The 20,404-nt window shown below is 43.0% G+C and overlaps 1 protein-coding gene across 1 annotated transcript in view; it reads right to left on the bottom strand.

Annotated features, from left to right (window-relative positions):
- Phf20 (PHD finger protein 20) overlaps window positions 1-20,404 on the bottom strand; it is a 99,175-nt gene that overhangs the window by 51,639 nt on the left and 27,132 nt on the right. Inside the window, exon 3 of the mRNA XM_051188153.1 lies at window positions 2,406-2,577. Within this exon, the coding sequence (XP_051044110.1) occupies window positions 2,406-2,577 (172 nt within the window). The remainder of the gene's footprint in view (window positions 1-2,405; window positions 2,578-20,404) is intronic.

Below are 20,404 nucleotides of genomic sequence, written 5' to 3' on the forward strand. Positions count from 1 at the left end.
ATGAGATCTGGTGCCCTCTTCAGGCCTGCAGACAGAACACTGTATACATACTGAAAAAAACAAACAAACAAACAAAAACAAAAACAAAAACAAAAACAAAAACAAAATGATTCTGATGCTCAACCCAGAGAGCCAAAAGAAAGAAGGCTGAAGCTGGAGAGACAGCCCAGAGGGTTAGTAAGAGCTTTGGCTTCAGCAAGGAGGTGGTGGCGCACACCTTTAATCCAAGCACTTCAGAGCAGAGGCAGGTAGATCACTGTGAGTTTCAGGACAGCCAGAGCTACACAGAGAAACCCTGAGAAACCCTGTCTCTTAAAAAAAAAAAAAAAAAAAAAAAGAAAGAAAGAAAGAAAGAAAAAAAAAAGTACTTGTTTTTCTTGCAGAGAACCTGAGTTTGGGTCCCATGATGGCTCACAACCATTTTTATAATTATAGTTCCAAGAGATCTGATGCCGCCCTCTTCTGACCTCCAAAAGCACCAAATAAATACATGCATGAAAACCCCATGCATGTAAAATTAAATAGATAACGCCCCCCCCCAAGAAAAATGGCTGGGTATCATTAAATGTATCTTTAATTCCAGCACATGGAAAACAGAAGCAGACAGATCTCTGTGAGTTCAAGGCCAGACTGGTCTACATAGTGAGTTCCAGGATATAAGACCCTGTCTCAAACAAGAAATTAAATGAACAAACAAATAAATTAGGTAAGACAGAAACATAAGAGTCCCTAAGCAAGGGAGATCTACGCAAGCACAGGACAGCAATGACACAACCTTCCCCTATCTAGTATTCATAATGAAAGGTAATCTAAAGGTCCAGGGCTACCAGAGACCATACCTAGTTTAGGAGCTGGAAGAAATGAGGCTCCTTCATCTCCAGAGAAGCAGCATTCATGGCATTTCATGCCATTCACACTACTGACGGGTCCCTGGCCATGGGAGGCACCCATATACCTTTCACATCTCATGCTGTTTTCTCAGCACATAGTTTGCATTCATAATGATCTAATGGGACAATATTGAACCATCCTAAATTGGAAGAAAACAGTAAAACAAAAAGGCCAGCCAGAGTTCAAGTTCCTCTGTGAGGTTTAAATGGAAAACAGAATCCAGGCTGAGTCAGATCTCAAGCAAGAGCTACCACACATGTTTCAACGTCTGTTTTAAACAAAAGGCAAGGGTTGTGCATCATTTTGAAGGCAATTAAAGCCTCAGGCACAATGATGAAATTTAGAAAAGTGAAAACATTCCAAGTCCAAGTTCTCTAGGGCTTTTAGAGGACCATATAACTAGGGGCATTGGTGGCGTACACCTTTAATCCCAGCACTTGGGAGGCAGAGCAGGTGAATCTCTGTGAGTTCAAACCAGCCAGGTCTATGGAGCAAGTTCCAGAACAGGCTCCAAAGCAATACAGAGAAACCCTGTCTTGAGGGGGGGGGGGGGGGATCACATAACAAGCTCAGGATCCACATATTTAATAATTGGAGACCAACATAGCAAATGATCTTCATGGCTACCTTATCTAGTATACAATATTCTAGACACAGTGAGTCCGGATTTCAATCATCTATTCACTATTCTACAGTCTGGTAGAGGGATATTTTTATTTATTGTTGGTTTGGTGGGGAGGGTATTTGGTTTCTGATTTTTCTTTTGAGACAGAGTTACTCTGTGTAACCCTGGCTGACCTGAAACTCCCTCTGTAGATCAGGCTGGCCTTGAACTCACAGAGATCCACCTGCCTCTGCCTCCCCAGTGCTCTCAGTTTTAAGATATGCCTCATTATGTAGTTCTGGTTGGTCTGGAGCCAGTGGTATAAACCAGACTGGTCTCGAGCTGTACAAGTACCCTGCCTCTGCCTCTCAAGTGCTGAGATAACAGTGCCACTGGTTTGGTTTGGTTATTTGGACAGAGTCTTTGACCTCTTCACATACACACCCCCCATCCCCTGCCATCATATCCTCAGGCCTGGGATTACAGGCATGTATCACCATTCCTGGCATGGGAGAGGTGGGTTGTTTAAGATAAGGTCTTCTTTGTAGCCCAGGCTGGCCTAAAACTCATAATAATCCATGAACCTAGGCCTCCCAAATACTAGATTATTATACAAATATACACCTGGCTTATTATACAAATATATCCTAAAGACCCACTATGTACCCACTAGGAAAACATATTGGGGATGGAACCCCAATATAAGTTAGCTTCTATTATATAAATTGCATCAACTCAGTAAAAACTAGATTCTATTATAGAGAGCACATGGTTATCATCACAGGCCAAGGCAAGGATTGCTCACCAGTGAGTGCCACGTGCCCACTAAAGATCAAAGGCTAGACACAAATAAACTGCCTGTTGCTGATCAGCCTCATTCATTACAGAGCTCCACTGATTTGCTACTCACAGAAGATCCATCCTCTTCATGTAAGCCCTCTTTTCTCAGCTGTATTTTCTCTAAAGGGCGGAGATAAGGACTGTCCCAGCAAAACCACTCATCATAACGATGGTTCCAACGCTTGAAATGGATGAGAACTTTCCCTTCTTCGTAGTCAATGTCTTCAATGTGAGCCGGATACCTGAGTCAGAAGAAGGGGAAATTTCCTTAATGCTTACCCAAAATATCCAGTATCTTTTCATAGAGCATAATACAAAGTCTTTAAGGCCTATCATTTTGTTGTTCTTTTACAATTCTATTTGCTTTTAAAGATTTATTTATTTGTATGTATGTTTTGCCTGTATATATGCTTGCGTATCACGTGGGTGCCTGTTGCAGCCCACGGAGGTCAAGAGGGAGTGGGATTCCCTGGAACTGGAGTTACAATGGTTCTGTGCCACCACCTAGGCACTAAGGAATCAAGCACAGGTCTTCTGGAAAAGTAGCAAGTGCTCTTAACTGCTAGGCCATCTCTCCAGCACCAAAGTCCTGCCATTTTGAACCCAGGCATGGGATACTAGCCTGTAATGCCAGCACTTGGGGGCTAAGGCAAAGGGATTGCTGCAAATCTGAGGCCAGGCCAATGTGGGCTTCATGAAGACCCTGTCTCAAAAAGAGAAAATCAAACAAAAAAACAAAAACAACTCCTAACACTTTGAGGTGCTTACAGAAGGTAACAGACTTGGGTTCAAGTCTCATGGGGCAAGGCTGAGGCATACCTGTACAGCCCCTCTCAGGCTGAAGCAGGAAGAAGCGCCGTGAATCCCAAGAAGTCCCATGAAACCCAGACTAGAGACCCGTCTAGAAACTAAATAAACAATCAATATCAAGTCTTATCTGAAGCAAACAAAGTGGTAGGAGCACTGGCCTCACAGGCTGAGGTGCTCCATCCCCAGAACCCACAATGGGAAGAGAGAAGAAACTCCAAAAGTTATCCTCTGACATTCATGTGCATGCTGACTCAGGCTCACACTCAATACTTAAAAAAAAAAAAATCTCAACAGGATGTTTTGTTTTGTTTGTTTTGTTGTTTGTTTTTTGAGACAGGATCTCTCTGTAGCTTTGGAGCCTATCCTGGAACTGCTCTGTAGATCAGGCTGGCCTCAAACTCACAGAGCTCCTCCTGTGTCTGTGTTGGGATTAAAGGATGCCCAGCAACAGGGTGCTTTCTCGGTTGATCAACTAATAACCTTTAAATTGGTTATAGCACCAGTTATAAGAGACGACATATATACAAGGTCTCAGCACGGAGGAGGCAAGACGCAAACATGAACTTCCCGGTTCTATTAGCATGTGCCCATGACACAGCCTCATGAGGTTAGGCTTTGGTTTAGTTTTACTTGTGTGTTTACTTGCTTTGGTTGGTTGGTAGACCAAGCTGGCCTCAAAGTCATAGAGACATTTGTGTTGTTGTTTTGTACTATTGCCAGGCTGGCCTTAAACTTTGCAGTTTCCCAAGTGTTAGAATTACAAGAAAAGTGTATTGTGTTGGGGTATTCCAATGGTTTGTAGACCTGAAGACAACTCTCCAGAGCTGTAGCCAAGGGATGGTTTCCTGAAAGTGGTCTGTCTTCTCTATTTCTCTAATATGACTGAACTGGGGGCTCTTGTAGAAGACCACACGGTGGCTCACAACTCCGGTTTCAGGGAAATCTAACACACCTCTTCTGACCTTGCAGACTCTTCCATGGGCTTAAAACCATACACTCAGGTACACACATATCCAAAAACAAAATAAAATAAAGCTGGGAAGTAGTAGCACAGACCTTTAATCCCAGCACTTGGGAGCCAGAGGCAAACTTCTGAATTTGGGGCCAGCCTGGTCTACAGAGCGAGTCCCATGATAGCCAGAGATACACAGAGAGAAACCTTGTCTCGAGAAAAACCAAAAGTTAAATAAAATAAAAAAATAAATTAAGTAAATATTTTTAAATTAAAAATAAGTGACGGGATGCATGTCATTCCTGGGTGAGGGGACCTATCTGTGTGTCAGGGAAATAGGAAGCAGTAATTCCTGTCTTAGACACTGACCCAGGAGGGTTTACTATTAGACTGACCCAGCAGATCTTACAAGACGACAGTTGCTACCTGCCTTGGGGACAGCTTAGCTTCATCAGTCATAGGGCCTTATTAAGTGCCTCCGATGTAGTCAGTCAACTACAGGCCGGAAAACTGAGCATACACACATGTGCTCTACCACCCTCCACCCTTCTATCCCTCCACCCCCACCCCCCCACCCTAGAAGCTTTCAGACTATTAGGTTGAGCTCCAGATTAGTGATAGCAACTGCTTTCACCAAATAATTTCATCTGGCTCTCTCCGAACATCTGGACAGCTACAGGCAAGCTAGAGAGGATAGGGAGAGGTTAGCAGGGACATTGTGACTATTCCATTCACAGGCAGGAAAAGGAAGATGGAATTCCCAGCTTCAAAACATAATTAAGAGCCACTGAGGCACTGTTTGTAAACAGACACTAGCTAAAACTCACACTTCTTTTTCTTTTCAGCTATTTTTTGTTTGAGGGCTTTGCCTGCATATAGGTCTGTGTACCACATGCATTCAGTGCCCTTGAATGTCAGAAAAGAGAGCTGGGTGCCCTAAAACTGGAGTTACAGACTGCTGTAAACTGGGACCTCTGAAGAACAGTGCTCTTAGCAGCTGAGACATCTCTCCACCCACCCATCCCCCTCTTTTTTGAGACAGAGTCTATATAACTCTGGCTAGCTTGGAACTCAAAATAAAAATAAGCCTGTGTCTCCAGACAGGAATATCAGAAACAGTGACTGACACTTCTGACAACAGAAGACGTTGTAATTGGAGTAGGATCCAGAGAAGCAAAAGCCAGGGAAGGGGAGGATTGATGAAGAGAAGAAACCAGGACAGCTCTCCAGGAGGAGATGCTTGTTCTCCACTCTGAAAGATGGTAAGATTTTCCATGTGACCATGAGGGCTGTGGAAGCTGGACACTATGGCACACATCTGGAATCTCAGCCTGCATGAGGCAACAAGGAAATCCAGGAGGCAGCAACCCTGCCTCTAAAACAGTGGTTCTCAACCTTCCTAAACTGCAACCCTTTAATACAGCTCTTCATGTTGCTGCAACGTCATCTGTAATTTTGCTATTGTTATGAATTGTAATGCAAATATCTGATGTGTAGGATATCTGAAATTCAACCCCTGTGAAAGAGTTGTTCAACCGAGTTTCAAAGGGGTTGCAACTCACATGTTAAGAACTACTGCTCTAGAACCTTCCAGATGGGCAGCTAGGCCCTAGATTAGTGCTTTCCAAACACAGTCCTGAGCCAGTGAGATGGTGGCCAGTAGGTAAAGGCACCACCATGCCTGACAACCTGAGTTGGATCACAGGGTGGAAGGATAGAGTGAACTCCAGCAAGTTGTCCTTTGACCTCCAGGCACTCACAAATAATGTCTTATAAAAGCAGTCCCTGGCCTAGGGGATGCTGGCCTGTAAGGTCTCCTTAAATAGTCTCCAGAGAGCGCTAGTCTACAAGGTCTCCAGAGGGTTCATTGTGCTCCACGAAATCTGGACCATCTTTATCAGAATTTCCTAACTGGGTCCCATAAATGGGTGACAAAAAAAGACTGACAGCCTGACACAGTGGCCAACACCTGTAATCCCAGCACTCAGGAAGCTAAGCAGTTAAAACTGCCACATCTTAGCCCAGCTGGGCTATATAAGTTAGAAGGGGAGGGGGAGGATGAGAGAGGGAACAGGAGGATGAGAAAGATAAAGAGAGAGGAACAGATAACAACGACATAAAAAGTTCAAGATGCCAGATCACCACCATGGAATCAAGAACTACTAAAACAACCGTTTGCAGTTAACCTGCAGGTGCAACTCTTTCCAACAGTCATTGTAATGACTTCAAAATATCTGCAAGCTTAAGATAGTCAAAACTTTGTTTTTAACAATTACCTTCAATCTAATTTTTAAAGCATGAAGAAGCTCCCTTCTGTGAAACTCAAAAACTTGGCAAACATGCACAGCAGAGCACACTCATCTTAAAGAACACTAAAAATGTGAAACCAGCTGCGGGCATTAATACCACCTCTATGATAATGTAATCCTTGGGTAGGAGCAGTCAGGCTTAGTAAAATTCCACAATCGTTTATAGCTTAATTCCTCTACTTAGGACCAAAGCAGAAAAATTAATCTAACAACTCAACTACCATTCCCAGCAGGGTTCCCAGTCCCCAAACCTTCTTCTTCATACAAAGTTGGTTTTCCTTCCCACTGGTCCTTAAGTTATCTCCATACCTGTTCAACTATTCTGTCTCTCTCTCTTCTATATGTCTGTATATGAGAGAGAGAATATAAGCTTTCTTCAAAGAAAACATGATAAGGCATCCTCTGATATTAAAATATATGCACATGGGCTTTGAGTGAGCCCAAGGCTGACCCTGTTTGCAGATGCTCCCAGAGGCAGGAAGGTAACTGAACACAATTTCAGGCAGAATGCAACAGCCAGCCACCACCACCACCCCATACCACTCAAGCCAAGGTGCCCACCGTACCCATCAGTTCTTCCAATTCTGACCCAAGCCAGTATTCAGAACGGACTAGAGATGAATCATCAAGGCCATACACAGACACAAAGAGCACGCACAGCAGCCCTCTGAAACACCAACATCTTCACTACCTCAGATCTCAAACTAGAGGACAGCAGGGCCTGTGACAAATAGTACAAATAGTGGAGTCTATTATCCCATGCTTGAATGTGGCAGAAGGAGTAGTGTGGGACATCCAAAGTCGTGTCATACAAAAGTTCCTGTTGGTACTGCATAAACACTGATGCTTTGCCAGAGGACCCAGGTTCAATTCCCAGCACCCATTCAGCAGCTCACAACCATCTGTAACCAGCTCCAGGGGATCTGATGGCCTCTGTGGGCCCCAGAAACAAAGGTGACATGGTGCAGACATGCATGTGGCAAAACACCCACCCAATATAAAATAAATAAATAAAAGGTCCTGCATGTTTGCTGTATGTTGACTTATAACTGAGATAATTTCCATAGCACACTGCCTAATTCTAAACATATTTCTCATCATATTTATTTATATTACATAATTCTAAACATATTTCTCATCATATTTATTTATATTACATAATTCTAAACATATTTCTCATCATATTTATTTATATTACATAATTACAAACTTCAAATGCTGGGCTGGTGAGATGGCTCAGTCAGTAAAGACACATGTGGTCAAGCCCAACAACCTGAGTTAAACCCTAAAACCTAAATACTGGAAGGAACATAATCAACTTATTTGCTTGGGTTTTTCCTTGGTGTGTGTGGGGGGGTGTTATTGGGGGGTCTTGCTGTGTGGCTGTAACTGTCATAGAACTCATCAGGCTGGCCTCCTGCCTCTGCCCCCCTAAGGGCTGAGATTACAAGCATGCACCACCCAGCATATTATATGTATCTTAGTATACACAGTACTATTGCTTTTACCTATATGCTCCTGGGTTCCCATCAGGGGAAGGGTGAGAACAACCAGGTGCTACATTGTGAAAACACTATAAATTCCTATGCAAAGCCCCATATAAAGGCAGGGAATCAAGGTGTCCCCTCAAGAACCCACAGCAAAGTCCCGACTCTATGAATAAGCCACTTTGAACTGCAAGCCTGAACCAAAACCTCCCAGTTAGCTTCTGCTGAATTCTGACCCACAGAAACTTGGAGGATAATAAATATTTATCCTTGTTTCAAATCTCAAACCACTAAACTCTAAGAAAACTTGTTACAATACAATTAAGAACTAACAAAGTAGCATTTGCAGGACTCTTGTGGTCTTCTAAAAGTAGAGACTAGGTCAGATGCTCCAGACCTGGGGTTTTCCAGTTAGAGAAATATTTCTGAAAGCTACTGGATAAATCAAAATACCTAGGCTCACCAAGGAAGGGAGAGGACTGGAGGGCCCCAAAGCTCCTGCCAAGTACTGGGAAAGGCTGACTCCCAGGCATGTCCAGAGGGGCAGAAGAAACCAGGTCTAATTTGCAGATACAATGTTGACTTGTTCATACTATAAGCCCTCAAGCTACAGGAAGGCTGACTGGATGCTCAAGCTTGCCCTTCAGAGTAAAATCAAATTACCTACTACCACAAGCCCCCTGCTCGAATTAAGATTAACTGGCATTACTGGATGGGAATCTGGTCTTCCCCCCACCCCCCAATGAACTAGAAACAAAAACAAAAGCAGCAAGGTAGAGAGTTAAGGAAGGAACCTGATGGGGAGAAATTTCCTTCTGGATGCCTACTCTAGGGACGTGGTCCAGTGAGCATGTGTTAGCCTGTGCAACACCTTGCACACCAGCCCCAGTGCTGCCAAGACAAAAAGCGAAAATATTGGGACCTACTCTAACTGGCCAACAGTCACCAGTTTGTAATTCCTGAAGTAAACAGGAATCATGAACTATTAATAACTCATATGTAAACTGGGTGTGGTGGCTCATATTTAACAATCCTAGTACTAGAGAGTCTGAGACAGAAAGACTGCCCAAATTTTGAGGCTAGCCTGGACTACAGAGCTAGTGAAACTCTATCTCAAAAACAAACAAGGGCTCTCAAGATGACTATGACTTAGCAGACAGAGGCTATTCTTACCACTTATCATGAAACCTGATACCCTGGTACCCACATAGTAGAAGGAAAAAAATGACACCTGCAAGTTGTTCTCTACAAACACACAAACTAATCTTTTGTTGTTTTTACTTTTTGTTTTTCTTAATAATTTATTCTTATTTTATGTACATTGGTGTTTTGCCTGCACATATGTCTGTATGAGGGTGTCAGATCTTGGAGTTACAGACAGTTGTTAGCTAGAAGGTGAGTGCTGGGAATTGAACCCAGGTCCTATGGAAGAGCATTCAGTGCTCTTAACCCCTGAGCCATCTTTCCAGCTCCATTTTTTATTTTTTGAAACAGGGTTTCTCTGTGTAACAGTCCTGGCTGTCCTGGAACTCTTTGTAGACCAGGCTGTCCTCAAATGCAAAGAAATCCACCTGCCTTGTCTCCCAAGTGCTGAGATTAAAGGTGTAATTTTTTTAACAACAACAACAGCAGCAGCAGCAAAATAATAATAATAATAATAATAATAATAATACAACTAGGTGGGGGCTAGAGAGATGACTGCTCTTCCAGAGGTCTTAAGTTCGATTCCCAGCAACCACATGGTGGCTCACAATCATATATAATGAGCTCTGGTGCCTTCTTCTGGCCTGCAGGGATACATCCAGACAGAATGCTGTATACATAATAAATAAAAATAAAATAAAATAAAATAAAAAAATACAACCGGGTGTGTTGGTAAATGCCTTTAACCAACAGAATTTGAGGCCAGCCTGGTCTTTAGAGTAAGCCAGCTCACTATTTAATGAGACCTTCTCTAAAACACAAAAACAAAAACTCTTGTGCATGGTTTACTACAGAGTTTACAAAGGACCCTTATATAAGGAATCTCACGTGACTTTTACCACAATCCCATGAGGACTTAGGAATCATTACCATTACTACATCCATTTTACACCTAAGGAAAAGAAAACTCTAACAGGAGTATAACCAAGATCAGCATCTAACTCCTGCTACTCCAAACCCATCAGGAGACCTCTGTTTCTGACATGAGCTCACACATATATGTATCCGAGTAGTGACACCATAGACGTCTGTCCTCTTGTTTTTCAAGACATGGTTTTTCTGTATAGCTCTGGCTGTCCTGGAACTCACTCTGTAGACCAGGCTGGCCTTGAACTCACAGAGATCTGCCTGCCGCTGCCTCCTGAGTGCTGGAATTGAAGGTATGCCAGGCCAGTCTCTTTTCATAACTATTCAGTAGTGACAGGTCAATAGAGGGCTCATAGCTATCTAGTAGTCTATCTAGTAGCTACCCCAGAATTTGCCTCATTTTTTTACACTGAGTTTGGGTCTTCAGGCTGCTTCCAGATTGTTCTTTATATAAATAGTCTTTCTGCAAACCCACAGCAACTCACTGTGCTTCAGAAATCGGAGCATGCCTCTATTCCTGGCTCAGAGCACACAGAAGCAGCCAGGGATTTATATGCACAAAACAGCCATCAGCAATCTTTGCTGAAGAGAGGGTGGAGATGGAAGATATATTTGGCTAGCTACTAAACTCTGGGAAAACTCTAGTGGTTTCAGTGCCAGCCTTCCATACTCCTTTCCCACCTCTGCTAGTCAACACCTAATAGTTTCAATTCAGGAAGGGTCTTGATCTTGAATCCATCTTTCCACTCTATCCTAGTCCATTCATCAGCAATACTTGGTATATTACAGCAAGCCCCAAGGCCCTCCCATCAGTACCAGGCAGAGGCCTGAGCTAGCACCACTCAGTAAATATTTAGTGACTGAGCAGAGAGCCAGGTGGAAGCACACACCTTTGATTCCAGCACTCAGGAGGCAGAGGCAGGCGAATGAGTTCAAAGCCATTCTGGTCTACAGAACAAGTTCCCCGGACAACCAAGCTGCACAGAGAAACCCTGTCTTAAAAATGAAACACACACACACACACACACACACACACACACACACACACACACACACACACGGAGAGAGAGACAGCGACTGAACAAACTGTAATTTCCCTGCTTCTACCAGGGATCCCAATGCATCCCTTCTCCCATCATTCCTGCTTAGCCTTCCTATACTCTCACAATACAGGGTGTTTTCAAGCTTAGAACACTGCTGGTGTCCTTCTGCCACCTCCAGCTCTCACTCTCATGTCCTGGAAGCCATCTCTTCCTCTTGTCTCACTTCCTTAAAATACCCTTCAACTTCCTGGCCCTTCTCCCTCTCTCATAACTGCCTTGTAACCCTGGTTATGTCATACTCTACATGTCCTCAACTCTTGCAATCAGAATTCTGAATATAGCCAGAAAAAAAAAAAAGAAAAAAAAAAAAAAAACACTTATTAAGCTGCTGATGCCTCCAGGACTTGCTTGAAATGCAAGGCTGCAAACAAGGCTTCCCTCTGGGGAAGGAGTAGCTATGCAACTCAGTGAGGAGACAAGCAGTCTTCTGAGGGAACCAATATCATCCTGAGCCTGCTTTGTGTGTGTGTGTGTGTGTGTGTGTGTGTGTGTGTGTGTGTGTGTAAAAGGTCATCCAGTCTCAGCTTAATATGTGTGTACTCCAATAAATAATGCCTCAATAAAGTCCTTTTGTCGGACAATCTTAGTAAGTATATATAGGCCAAGCTACCTTGAATTCATAATCCTCCTTCTTCAGCCTCCCAAGCACTGTGATCACAGGTGGACACTTAGCTCAATAAAGACTTTTAAAATAGCACAACAGAGCCACATATGGACCTGCAAGAACGCTCAGGGAGGAGAAATGTTTGCTGCCAAGATTGACCTTAGTTCAGTTCTCACAGACCCATATATAGTAGAAGGAGAGAACTCTTTCCTGGAAGTTTTCTTCTGACCTTCATGCATATACAGAAAGAAAATTTCTTAAGAGCCAAGAGCACATGCCTGCAACTCTTAACCCTTGAGAGGTGAAGACAGGAGGATCAGGAGTGTAAGGCCATCCTCTGCTACCAAGTGTATTCAAGGCTAGCCTAGGCTACATGAGACTGTCAAAAGACAGATGGAGAGTTGCAGGCTATTCCTTTACAGCGTGGGAATATATGTCTTTATGATTGGTTTTAATAAACAAGCTGACTGGCCAATAGCTGAACAGAATAAAGTTAGGCTGATAGCAAAACTGAGAATGCTGGGAAGAAGGGAGGGGTAGAGAGTCACCAGCTGAAGCAGACAACCAAAATAGACAGGCTGCACTGAGAAGACATCAAGTCACATGGCAAAGCATAGATAAGAAATACAGGTTAAATTAAATGTTCGAATTAGCTAGTAACAAGCCTGAGCTATTGGCAGATGGTTTACGATTAATATTAAATTCTAAACGATTAATTGGGAACAGCCACCAGCATAAGAAAACTCTGCCCACAAAAGGCACCCAACCTGAGGGCCTTAATATGAGGCCTGACAAAGCTTAAAAAGGGATTCTAAACACACAAAAACAGAGTCAAATTCAGTTTTCTTGGTAACGGCTTTTTCTTGGGTAAATTCTTTGCTAGCAACAAGAGACATAGCATCTTTAAGAGAAGGCTTCCACTGGGCAGCAGTGGCACACACCTTTAATCCCAGCACTCAGGAGGCAAGAGGCTGGTGGATCTCTGAGTTCAAGGCCAGCCTGGTCTACAGAGTTGAGTTCCAGAACAGGCTCCAAAGCTACATAGAGAAACCCTGTCTCAAAAACAAACAAGCAAAACAAAACAAAACCCTGGGGAAAAGCAATTAATTTCATAGGGGGCATGTCAGAAGCTTCACAGAAGTGACAGGTGAATTAGGGTTGTTGAGTTACTGTCAAATGAGGAGGAATGGTGGTCATTGGACATGCAGAATTTGGTCTTTGGAAGCTGCTATTCCATTGGATGGAGAAGACCACAGCAGACAGATGCATGGGATGTCACAATGCTCCTTCCACTTCATCCTCTTGAGTGTTGGGATTACAAGTGTGATCTACTACATTCTGTTGCCATAGACTTTTTTATTTTATTTTTAATGTACCTCTCTCTGTAGGCAGTTTTCCTACTGCCATTGAGTAGTGCGCTGCCAGCTGCTCATAAACCCATTTAAGTGTGTGCTTGCTAGAGCACAGTCTAGCATATTCAATGCTCTGAGTTCAAATCCTAGGACCAAACACAAGTGAGTCACATTACCTAATGAGTAATGTATATCTAATCCCAGCACTCAGGAGGGCAGGAAGATTATTGTGAGTTTGAACCAGCCAGAGCTACAAGAGAAGTACCAGGTCTACCTAGCAAGACTATCTCAAAAAAAAAAAAAAAAAAAGGGAAGGAAGGAAGGGAGGGAGGGAGGGAGGGAGAGACGGAGGGAGGGAGGGAGGGAGGGAGGGAGGGAGGGAAAGGTCAGGGTTGGGTTGGAGAAACGGCTCATCATAAAGTGCACTCCCTGCTCTTGTAGAAGAAAGGAGTTTGGTTCCCAGCACCTACATCAAGATGCTCACAAACACCTATAATTCCAGTTCCAGGAGAGCCAACTCCTCCTAGAACACTACACTCTGGTGGACAAACCCACTCAAGCACACATATATACAGATAAAAATAAAATATGTTTTAAATACTAATTTTAAAAAAGTAGTCATGTTACTGGCATGTTTCAGAACCAGACTACCAATTTCTGTGGTGGTTGTTTTCCATGTCCACTCTTCAGGGAGCTAAAGCTCCAGCCTTCTTTTATTTTTTGAGGCAAGGTCTCACTTTGTAGCACAGGCTGTCCTCAAACTTCCAGCAATCCCCCTGCCTCAGCTTCTTGAATACCAGAATTATAAGTGTGCACCACTGTGGCCAGCTGAGACTACCTGTATTCAAATCCCAAATTCAAGCAGGGCATGATAACTCATACCTACAATTCCAGCACTTAGGAAGAAGGCAAGAAGGTCAAGAGGCATCCTTTGCTGTATGGTAAATTCAAGACCATCCTGGGTTACATGAGGCCCTCAATACAAATAAATAAGAAATAGATCACAGGGCAGTGGTGGCACAAGCCTTTAATCCCAGGACCGGGGAGGCAGAGGCCAGTCTAGTCTACAAAGGGAGTTCCAAGGCAGCCAGGACTATTACGCAGAGAAACCTTGACTTCAAATTAAAAAAAAAAAAAAAAATCACAAAAAGAGAAAAGACCTCAAACTTACTACTTACTAATTATAACTTCATACAACTTTTTCACCTGCTTTGTGCCTGCTACCTCATACATAAAATGGGCATGCTAAAAATAGGTAACTCAGAATACTGTGAGGTGCTGTATGCAAAGCTTTTAGAATTCATTTGGCAGGTAAATCACTGAATAAATGTGAGTAATTGGCAAAGGCAGGAATCATAAAAACATATGATTAACAATGCTTGGCTATTAAGGCCAACACCAAATCCTCAAGCATCTCTGAATTTCATCAGAGATCTCTATGCACTTTGTCTTCTATCCACACACCCACTGGAATTAATGCCATCTGATATATGTTTGTAGAAAACTCAGAAAAGAAGATACTCCTTCCTTGGAGTCCCTCCCACTCTTGGGAGATCTTCCTCACTTTTCCATAATAAATCTATGTTCATTCTGCTCTCAAACACACACACACACACACACACACAGGCACACAGAAATACACAAAATTCTTAGAAAAGGAAGATCACGTTAAAATAATAAATAAATGAAGCAGTATAAAAACTGAAGAGAAGTCTGCCATGGCCAAGTCATACAGAAGCCATAGACTTAGGTGTTTTCGAGATTAGGTTTCCCACTTCACCCACCACCAGAGCAAAAGAGGGGACATTGCTAGTGGATGTGTGAATTCCCAAAGCTGCTAACATTTGGACAAGTACCCAGTCATCTTTGTGTGCTTGCACCCATCTGTATAAGCCCACATTATATAAGTGTGGGGAGGTCCTTTGTTCTGAACATCAAATAACCTAATTAGGGTTGATGAAGAAACTAAGGAATGGGCAAGCCTGTGCAAAATTGTGAAAGGTTTGGTTGCTGCTATGTTGTGGTTAAGAACTATGGCACAGAATCAAAGGAAGGATGTCACTGAAGAATTCTTCAAATGCAAGCAATGAATAATAAATCAAAACGTGAGTATATCTATTTTAAAAAGGAAGGAAGAAAAGAAAGGAGGGGGGAGATGGAAAGATGGCTTGGCATTAAGGAGCACACACTGTTCTTTCAGAGAGCTGGAGTTTGGTTCCCAGCACCATGTTGGACAGCTTAACCATCTGTATACAAACTCCAGCTCCAGGGGATCCTGCACTTAACATGAATACATATTCACATAATTTAAAAAAAAAAAAAAAGCATACAGAATAAAAGTGAAGCGAAGGCAGGCATGATAGTACTCATCCATAACAACAGGCCTTGGGATGATATTGAAAGGACTGTAATTTTTTTGTTTGTTTTTCAATGCAGGGTCTCTCTGTGCAGCTCTGGCTGTCTTGGAAATCATTCTGTAGACCAGGCTGGCCTCAAACTCACAGAGATCTGCCCGCCTCTGTCTCCTGAATGCTGAGATTAAGGGCATACACCACCACCGACCTAAATCTCTTTGAAAGACAGGTTGGTCTTGAATTAAAATTGCAATTGTCAGCTGGGCAGTGGTGGCACATGCTTTTTTAATCCCAGCATTCCGGAGAGGCAGGTGGATCTCTGTGAGTTCAAGGCCAGGCTGGTCTACAGAGCAAGTTCTAGGACAGCCAGAACTATTATATAGAAAAACCTTGTCTCAGAAAACAAAAACAAAAAACAAAAACAAAAAACAAAAAAAAAAGGAAGGAAAAAGAAAGAAAGACAGACAGAAAAAAGGGATATTGATATAAAGTTTTGCTGGGCATCAGTGGCTCACACATTTAATCTCAGCACTTGGGAGGCAGAGGCAGGCAGTTTTCTGTGAGTTCAAGGCTAGCTATAAAGCAGGTTCCAGGGCAAGATCCAAAGCTACACAAGAGAAGCCCTATCTCGATCCTCCCCCTCAAGAAAAGGGGAGCTGGAGAGATGGCTCAGCTGTTAAGAGCACTGGCTGCTCTTCCAGAGGCCCTGAGTTCAATTCCCAGCAACCCACAACCATTTATAATGGAATCTGATGCCCTCTTTTGATATAAAATCAATAGAGCCCTCATATATATAAAATAAATCTAGGAAGGGAGGGAGGGACGGGGTTCCAGGTCAGCCAGATCCAGGGCTACACAGAAAATCACTGTCTTAAAAAAAAAAAGGGGGGGGGGCGGGGGATATAAACCACACATCAAAACATAATCAGTAAAGAATCCTAACAAAAGGAAGAAGCAGGGGCTGGAGCGATGGTTCAATGGTTGAGAGCATTAGCTCTCCCAGAGGACCCAGGTTTGATTTCCAGAGCCCACATGCAGCTTACAACTTTCTGTAACTCAGCTGGGCATTGGTGGCACACTCGGGAGGCAGAGGCAGGTGGATCTCTGTGAGTTTGAGGCCAGCCTGGTCTACAGAACTGGTTCCAGGACAGGCTCCAAAGCAATACAGAGAAACACTGTTTTTTTTTTGTTGTTGTTGTTGTTGTTTGTTTGTTTGTTTTGGGGGGGGAACCTTTCTGTAACTCCAGTACCAAGATATCTGATACTTTCTTCAGGCCTCTGTGGGTATCAGACACAGATATATAGTAGGGGAAAAACAGCCATACACCTAAAATTTTAAAAAATTAAACAAAGGAAAGAAGAAAAAGAAATGAAATGGTAGACAAGATAGCTCAATGGATAAAGGTGCTTGTCACAAGCACCCTAAACATTTGAGTTGGATCCCTGGCACCTATATAAAAATGGCAGATGTAGTAGGACAGACATATCTGTAATCCCAGCACTTCTGTGGGGAGGTGGGAAGTCGAGAAGAAACTTCCCATAAGCTCTTGGGCCAGCTAGCCTGGAGCATCTGGAGCATGCAGAATGTTGGAAACAGAAAGCCCCAGTTCCAAAATGGTGAAATAAGAGAACTACTCAAAGTCATCAGTAATCTGACACCCATACGCATGCTGTGACACTGTGTGTTCCAGGACACGTATGTGCGTGCACGCGCGCACGCGCGAGCGTACACACACACACAATTTTTTAGTTCTTTGTAAATGAAACAAACTATGAGCACTTAACTAGAAATACAGAAGGGAGAATGTGGCAGAAGGATCCGGAAGGCAACAGAGAAGTTACCTACCTCACTGTGCTCAGTGTGAGAAAAGGGAAGGCCAGCCTGCTGCTGGGACAGATGGTGCATGGCTGACAGCTGACAGGAAAAAGGTGTAAGCATCAAGCAAAGCAAGCACTTTCTATTCCACCCTCCCAGCATCTTGAATGGGAAACCTAACGGAGCCCGGCATCTTAGGCAGATTATCTGCACAAGTCTGGGAGTGAGCTGGGTAGGCAGAATTACCCTCTACAGAGAGACATTTGTCCAGAAGCTGCAGCTCCAAAATTAGAATCCCTTTTGGTTTGTTTCCTGAGACAGGGTCTTGTTAGCTGGCCTGGAAATTACTATATCACCCAAACTGGCCTTAAACTTTTGACAATCCTCCTGCCTCAGCTCTCCCAATGCAGGGATTACAGGAGTGACCAATCACATCCAGCTTAGTATCAGTGTTTTCTCTTTGCACAGCATGTCTCTGAACCCCTGCTTCCTGCATGTCAGGCAAGCATCCTGTCACTAAGCTACACCTCTGCCCACCAGCTGTTTGGAGCCATGCTTTGTTTTCTTTGACAAACTCCAAGCCAGATTTTATGGTGCACGCCTTCAATCCCAGCATTTGGGAGGCAGAGGCAAAAGGATTTCAACGAATATATGGCCAGCTCCCCTCCTGGCCACAAAGAAGTAAAAATTCCAATAGTGTTACTTCTTTGGGACCTTATATTGTGAAGAGAAATCTCTCCTGGGTGATTTACAAATAAATCCATAAGGCCCTCAGAGCAGTGCTGTCAAACAGAGCTAAGTGAGTCTTAGAATCAACAGTAAAAAGTTTTTGTCTTTAAAGTTATTTTACTTCTGAACCTCAATTCCAAATAAACCTTTATTCTATTTATGTCTTTATTTTAGAGCTAGAGATTGAAACCAGAGCCTGGGTACTCTATGTACCCTACCACTGAGCTATATACCTGCAGTGCACAGGCTAGCACTTCTGTGGAAAATTAAATGAGACAGCCCAGGTAAAAACTACTGGGGACAAAAAGCCTCATACTTGTCAGAGCAATCTGCAAGCATATTAATTGTCATTGCTGTTTGCCTAACAAGCAGCATTCTAAGACGAGGGAGACCCAGACCTCTGCATAAGCAACACAGACAAACTAGAAACTAATAACATAAACACCCATTCACACTCCTGCTCTGTGTATTAAAACATGATTAAGCCAGGCTGTGGTGGTGCACACCTTTAATCCCAGCTCTCAAGAGGCAGAGACAGAAAGATCTTTGAGTCTGAAGCCAATCTGGTCTACAGAGTGAATTCCAGGACAGCCAGGACACAGAAGAAAAAGAAAAAAGAAAGAAAAATATAATTAACTTGTTATTTTTTATACCTCCCATTTTTTTTTCTTCCTATGCAAAGTAGTAGCATATCCAGAAAATAGGCAGGCAGAAGACTCTATCTGGAAGCATAGTTTGCCTTTTGAGTCCAACCAACAGAGGTTCAAGTCCCAGCTCTACCACTTATCCACTCTGTAATTTGGGAAAGAATTTTTTACCTCTGTGATTCTTGTTTATTCCTTCATTTATTTTTAAGATTTATTTTCGTGTGTGTGTGTGTGTGTGTGTGTGTGTGTGTGTGTGTGTGTGTGTGTGTGTGTGTGTTACAAGTATATGTCACTTAGGTGCAGCTATGCACAGAGGCTACAAAGGTGCCGGATCCCCTTGAACTGAATTACAAGCACTCAAGTGTATGCTGGGGACCAAACTCAGATCCTCAGGAAAAACAGCAAGTACCAGTAACCACTGTGTCACCTCTCCAGCCCCCTTACCTCATTCCCAGTGGCTAGTGAGGTGGCACAATGGGTAAAGGGCACTTGCTGCCAAGCCTGAGACCTGACCTGGGTCCTCAGGACAGGCAAGGCAGAAGGAGAAAAATAACTCCTGCAAGTTGTCTTCTTACCTCCACGTGTACACTGTGGCGCACCTTCAAACATGCACACACATGAACAACACACACACATAAATGAATGTAATAAAAATCAAAACAATGTCCCTTAGCTTGCTGAGAAAAACTTATTATAAATAAGCTATCTAATTCTACAATATTAGGAACAATATGAATTGGGGAATGGCTCACTAATAGAGCATTTTCTAGTATGTATGAGACTCTGCATTTAATAGCCAGCACTGAGGAAAATGTTTGCTTTCTCTCTGGCCTAAGGGCATAGATGCTGAAGTGGGGCTTGTGCTTAAGATGTGCAAGACCCTGCGCTCTGAGATTATCAGTGAACAAGGCCGACAGCTTACCTTCAGAGGACTTGAAAACACACCTATCAAATTCTCATCTTTGGGCTGGTAATTGACCTCTGAGCCAGCACAGCTCTCCCTGGCTGCTGGCAGGCAGTAACAGAGGAACACAGATAATAAACAAGACTTTTGGAAGAGAAGGCTCTGCTGGTGATAACTTGGCCTTGTGAACTCCCTCTCTACTCTGCCAAAATGGTCTGCTAAACAAAAGTTACAGAAGACCATTGTCTTAGACTAATGCATGAGGCTTCAAGCCTGACCTCAACATTAAAATGGAGTCACTTACAGTGAAGTCCCAGATCACCAAGCTGGATCTAAGAAATCAAAATTGGAATGTTAACAGTCAGATTTCCCACTCAGACCAGTTTCAACTGGCATAATAATGAAGTTCTACAAGCCTTAATCCTAAAGCAGAGATCTTAAGATGGAGTACACTCCCACGAACCAGCTATTGTTCTACTGTGGTATATGTCTCCTGAAACAAACAAGGCGTGGTGGTGCACACCTTTAATTCCAGGGCTTGAGGTAGGGGCAGAGGCTGGTGGATGAATCTCTATGAATTCCAAGATACCTAGGGCTACAGAACGAGTCCCTATCTCAAAAAACAAACAAAAATGTTTAAGTAAACTTTTAACTTTGTTCAATTACATTCTTGCTTTATTCATTTCTGTACTGGGGATTAAACCAAGAGCTTAAGAATTCTAAGCAAGATCTCTACCATTGAGCCTTCTTCTGGCTTCTTTGCGTTTGGTTTGGTGATTATTGTTTCTAGAAAGGGACCTTGCTATGCATATGTCAGATGAATTGTGTGTGCACATAGATCCTCTTTTGTTTTTTTGAGACAGGGTTTCTCTATAACTTTGAAGTTTGTCCTGTCTCAAAAAAAAAACAATAGAGAACCTATGTGCACATGG

Source organism: Phodopus roborovskii, unplaced genomic scaffold (genome assembly GCF_943737965.1).
Source record: "Phodopus roborovskii unplaced genomic scaffold, PHOROB, whole genome shotgun sequence".
Lineage (NCBI taxonomy): Eukaryota > Metazoa > Chordata > Mammalia > Rodentia > Cricetidae > Phodopus > Phodopus roborovskii.